Raw genomic sequence first — 6,000 nt, forward strand, 5'->3', positions numbered from 1 at the left:
GACTTTTGTATTATTTTTTACAACTGCATGTTCTCCAGTTTTCTGCTGCTAATAACACAATACCACAAACTGGGTAATTTATAAGGAAAATAAGTTTATTTTGGCTCATGGTTCTAGTCCAAAGATTAGGGCAGCATCTGCAGATGGCCTTCCTGCTGGTATAGTCCTGAGGGAGTGCAAGGCATCATAGAGACAGAGAGACCTAGCCAAACTAAGCTTTTATAGCACATCCATTCAAATAACACTTTAACACCTCAATCACATAAATGGATCAATTACCTCTTAAAGTTTCCACCAATTACTTCTTAAATTTTCCTACCTTTTAATATACCACAATAGGGATTAAATTTCAACATGAGTTTTGGAGAGGACAAACCATATTCAAATCATAGCACATGTAAATCTACAATTATTTCAAAAATAAAAAGTTTAATTAAAAAAGAAAACCTGCAGGGGCAGTGGCTCATGACTGTAATCCCTGAAACTGGGGAAGCTGAGGCAGGAGGATTTCAAGTTGAAGGCAACTTAGCAAGACCATCTCAAAATAAAAGCAAAAATGTCTGGGGATATAGCTCAGTGGTACAGCACTTGCTTAGCATTTGTGAGGCTCTGGGTTCAATCCCCAGTATTGCAAAAAAAAAAAAAAAAAGGAAGAAAGAAGGAAAACAAGAAAGAAAGGAAGGAGGCAGGGAAGGAAGAAGGAAAGAACTAAAGGAGGGAAGGAAAGAAGAAAGAAAACTTGTGACTATTAGCCCTAAACAAAAATTAGGAAGAGAGATTAATAAAAAAACCTATTTTTACTTCTTGGAATGTGGTAAAGGGCCAAATGAAATAAAATGAGACCATTCTATAAAATATATAGTCTTAATACAAATGTTAATTCTGGGTATCAATATTAAAAAAAATATGTATGCTTTATAGTCTCAACCCTAAAATTCTAAAGCCTTTAAGTTATCTTTAAAACCTCTCCATCTACAACTAAAAACAAAAAAACAAAAAAACAAACAAACAAAAAAAAGGGCTGGGGATATAGCTCAGTGGTACAGCAATTGCCCCTCATGCATGAGGCACTGGGTTCGATTCTCAGTACCACATAAATAAATAAAATAAAGGTATTGTGTCTATCAACAGCTAAAAACAACAAAAAAAAATTTTTAAAAACCTTTCAAAATGCCTTGCTTACTGTTAAGTAAGTTAAGTGAATGTTATGTTTTGTTCTTAGTTTTGAAAACATTACCAAATAGGCTATACCTATTCTTCAAAGATGAATAATGACATCTAGAGGAGAACAGATGTAATTTCCATAGCAGAATGTATTAGATCAGAAAAATCCATATAAATTGTATAGCAAACATAAACCTAGTTTACTTCCATAGTTTCCCTATGCTCTCCCTACCCAAAAAAGATATGCATATAAGATATGTATATAACTTCCTGATGGTTTATACTTTCATGTATTACATAGAGTGGCAAAGAGAAGTGGGATATTTTTGCCTGGTGTGTAAAGGTAACCTCTAGTTTTCTAACAAACTCAAGTATATCCTCTCCCAAATAAATCAGTTTCTATACTTCAATTAGTAGGTGAAAAATAGGAATAAGTATACACTTTGTTTTGATGAAGGTGGGATGTAAAATTTGGTTACTTACAACTTTTGACTTATTAAGCATCTTTTAAAAAAAATTTTTTTTGAAGTTCTAGATGGAGAATGTTTTATTTGTTTATTTTTAATGTGGTGCTAAGGATTGAACCCAGTGCCTCACATATGCTAGGCAGTGCTCTGCCACTGAGTTGCAGCCCCAGTCCCTTACTAAGTATATTGAAAGGCAAAGTAAAACTTAAAATTTTTAATCAAGGCAATCAATGAATAAAAACCATATTTAGTTCTTTGAAAGAGAATGCTGGTCACAATACTTATAATACTTTGAAAGAACACTAAATAAACTAGACTTTTAAAGTGATGAATTCAATGAACTTGATATGAAGTACTCAGTGGAACATACAAGCTGGGATATAAGTACATGATTGAAAAAGTGAATTAACATACTTACAAATAAAATATATACTGTATTTGGGTCTTCGAAGCTCCTGAATTAGATAATCCACATTTTCCTAGAAAATAAAAGAGCAAACAAATTTTGAGGAGAGTTGCTTAAGTAAAAAAACAACAAGTATTATCCAGTCATTTATTTACTGAGTCTATTGTATGCTGAAATTGAGATTGTGTGTATGTTGGGCATTGGGGGCTGGGGACAGAAAAAGAGCTAAATTAAACATAATGATTAAAATCATATACAACTTAATATTACAGACATAATATTAATTAATATTAAATATTAATTAGCTGAGTTATCTTGGCCAAATTAAATATACAAAGGAGACACATTGAAATACAACATAAAATTGATAATAATTCTTCAAATTTGCCTCAAGTTGTCTGTCTATAAATTGTATTCATCTGATGAAAATTTCCATCCAGAACATCAAAATGTGTCAACAACATTCAAGAGAAAATATAGTTAAGTATATTCACTCTGTCTTTTAACTTATTGGATCTAAGAGTCTGAACAATTAGCAATATTTGTAAACATTTTCAAATAACAGGCAAAGATCTTTTCTATAATTGTATTATTTTAAAATAAAACGAGTATTAGAAGCAAAAAATGGTTATTTTTATACAGTTGAAATATGAGAATTCCAATTATACAAGATCAGACTACATGCTTTTTTATGATAGAACACATAGTTCAATTTCACTATAAATTGGACCTCCAAAGTAAACATGATATATAATTTTTGAATTTTTAAAAAATAGTACATTTATATACAGTATTAAAATTAGTTTAAGAAATGCACATTGTAGTTGGGCACAATTGTGCACACCTCAATCCCAGCTCTCAGGAGGCTGAAGCAGGATTGAAAGTTTGAGGCCAGCCTGGGAAATTCAGTGAGATCCTGTCTCAAAAAAAAAAAAAAAAAAAAAAAAAAAAAAAAGACTAGATTGTAGAATGTAGCTTAGTAGCAAAGAGTCCTGGGTTCAATCCCCAGTACCACAAAACAAAAACAACAAAAAAGAAATGCACGTTGCTTATTAAATGGGGAAAATGTTTAACTATCATTTAGATTTAAAATGAATTAAAAATTAATTTTGTGATATAATCTCAAGAACAAATTGTTCTTAATAAAAGTACTTTAAACCTAAAATTACTTCTTCATAATGTTCTAGATAAAAATGACAAAGTCTCAGAGTTTGAGAGAAAATATGTAACTGTGAATGAGATTTTCTCATTAAAAATGTAGGAAATAATGAACTTAATGATCTCTAAGATTACTCTCAAACCAAAATTTCTTGAGTACAAATATGAAACAATTAGAAACCACCATAACACAATATGTATTCATTAATTCAGCAGCTATTTATCGAGTGTCCACCATGAGGGACATAAAAGTCAGAAAAACAGATAACATCTCTGCTGTCATGGAGGTTTCTGCTGATGAGATGGATATTAAGTAATCATACAAACCACATAACTTCAGTCATGACAAGTGATGAGAGGAAGGTGGGTGCTGGAAGTTCTTATAAGAGGGGGGTTTTACTTGGTCCGGAAGGCCAGGAAAGTTTTGTTCAAAGAGGTGAATAAGTTCCACGCAAAGGAAGGAGACCATGCAAGGTCCTTTGGTCTGAGGAACAAGGTGAATAGAGTGAACTAAAAGATTATTGTGGTTAAGGTGTAGGGTGTAAAAGGGAAAATGGTTGGAATAAGATTATTTTAATAATCTTATTAAGTACGATTATTATCCTATAATAAGATATTGTAGGATTTAGACCCACATTGGGCCTTGCAGAAAATAAGGAAGAAGTTTTGTTTTTATCCATAAAAGCAATTAGAAGTCATTCAAGGATTTCAAATAGGGATGACATGATCAGATTTGCATTTTGGAAAGTACAAATGTGACAAAAGTGCATTTAAGCTTAAGAATATGAATGAGGTAAGAGAAAGTACAAACTAAGATTAAAATAGGAAAGAATATTTAAAGGAGATCCTCAAGCTAGATTTAGAAGCTGATGGACAAAAACTGACAAATGGTGGAAGACCCTTTGATTAGGGGAAAATAAACAAATAAGGGAAAGGAATGACCATGTAGAGGGATGATTAAAAGGCCTAGTTGGCTATAGTGGATGAACAAAATGAGTACATAAAAAGGTTGGATAAGTAAGGGCAGATCAAACTAGCTAAAGGAGGGCTTTAACTGATGGGCTATTAATCATGGAAATCAAATTGAGCCATTATAGGTTCCTGAGCATGGATGTGAATGAAATGGTAAAAGCTCAAGAAACTAATAGCTGTATGTAAGATTAAGTGGAAATGGCATTCAGTAATAAGTATGGAGGTCAGTCCAGGAATAAAAGTGATGTGAGTCTCAGAGTTGTTAATGACTTTGGGGATAGCAGTGAACCTAAATGATATCTTGAAGGAAAAACTGGCTATAAGGGGTGAACTGAGCTATGGAAAGGAGAAGAATGAAGGTTATAACTCTGACAAACCAAGCTAATTATGATGCCACAAATGATGATAATACAAATTTATTTTGCCTAAATGCTTTCAGATCAGAGGGTTCTGCATTTATCTGGGCAGACAGCAGATCAGTTTACATAGTACCTTCGTAGGTCGAAGAAAACAAATTGCCTTCAGGTGTTTCATGATCTCTCGATTTTGAGAATCAATGCGTTCAAAAAGGTACACTTCCTTCTGAAGAATCTCTGATTGTGTGTATACCATACTCACTATGCCAGTCTGTAAAGAAGAAGAATTAACTAAGATTATAATAGGTCAGAATAACAAAAATAAGCCTCAATATTTAAGCCTTTTTTCCATTAGTACTTAGGGTAATTTAAATATTAACATATGGAATAACATTTATGGAACATTCAAAACATATAGTAATGTACCAGAATGAAAAACATGATCTCTCTGAACACAAACAATCCATAAATTTCTAAAAATAATTTCTCCATAGCCTTAGAGTTTTAAAAAAAATTAAGTCTGTGGCCAACAAATAACCTGTCGTATCAGCCTGAGCCCCTAACAGCTTTACTTAAAAAATACAACGTTGAGTGGAAATAACAGGGCCATCCTGAAGTATTCCAAATGCTCTGTCTCAATGGTAAAGATTTCTTGGCAGAGACGCTGTTCCAGGTACAAAAAGTCTGTGGGCAGCAGTTAAAGTCATTTAACTGAAAACTCATTGGGCAAGCTTTATACAACTTTTCAGTTCCACACAGAGCTGATCCTTATTATCTTTAATTAAATACTATAGTGAAATGGAACCAGTTATTCTCAGGGAGGGAGAGTTCCTTCAAAACAAATACTGAGCAAAAGCAAACTCACCGTCTCTTTATCCATGAGAAGTACTTTCATACCGGGCCCGCTGTCCTCTATCATTTTGGAAACATACTGCTTAACAGCAAAAACAACGTTCATGGTGGTAAATTGACAGGTGCCCTACACCCCTTCCCGCCCCCTTTTTCTTGCTGAATTAACACTCGGCCTGTTGGCGGGGTCTCAGCGGCTTCCGCCGAGGCGAGGATCGGCTTCCGGGAGTCCGGGCAGCCACAGTGTTGGGAGTTGTAGTTCCGATGCAGGGTCCGATGAAGTCTCCGCGGGAAAAATGCTGCTGAGAAGTGAGCTGCCACGCACTGGCGCGATTCCCGACAGACAGTCTTTCAGCCTGGAGGTGTTGGAAGCCTGGACTCTTAGACCCCAGCTTTTGGTGCCTTAACCCGGCCTCGACCTGAAATCTCTCCTACTTGGGTAGAAGGTGGCACCTCACAATATAAGGCAGGCTCGGAGGCAAGAACGACTGAGCGTGGCCATGACCACTGTTTGCCATTAACGCTTTTATGGGTGGCAGGGGGGATGAAGCGAATGAAGGTGGCATAATTCTGGCCACTTGGTTCTTGGAGGAGCGGCGTTTGGTAAATCCCCCGCGGTATTTACTAG

At 34.9% G+C, this 6,000-nt stretch overlaps 1 protein-coding gene across 2 annotated transcripts in view; it reads right to left on the bottom strand.

Moving 5' to 3' along the window:
• Vps45 (vacuolar protein sorting 45 homolog) overlaps positions 1–5,564 on the bottom strand; it is a 66,210-nt gene extending 60,646 nt beyond the window's left edge. Inside the window, exons 1-3 of one of the 2 annotated variants that reach the window (XM_047520964.1) lie at positions 5,389–5,564; positions 4,660–4,794; positions 2,050–2,110 (exon numbers count right to left, since the gene is read on the bottom strand). In XM_047520964.1, coding sequence (XP_047376920.1) covers positions 2,050–2,110; positions 4,660–4,794; positions 5,389–5,481 — 289 coding nt within the window. In that variant the 5' untranslated portion in view covers positions 5,482–5,564. The remainder of the gene's footprint in view (positions 1–2,049; positions 2,111–4,659; positions 4,795–5,388) is intronic. The other variant, XM_047520958.1, reaches the window with a different exon arrangement.
• Between the last annotated feature and the right edge of the window lie 436 nt (positions 5,565–6,000).

The sequence above is a fragment of the Sciurus carolinensis genome, chromosome 1, assembly GCF_902686445.1.
Source record: "Sciurus carolinensis chromosome 1, mSciCar1.2, whole genome shotgun sequence".
Classification (NCBI taxonomy): domain Eukaryota; kingdom Metazoa; phylum Chordata; class Mammalia; order Rodentia; family Sciuridae; genus Sciurus; species Sciurus carolinensis.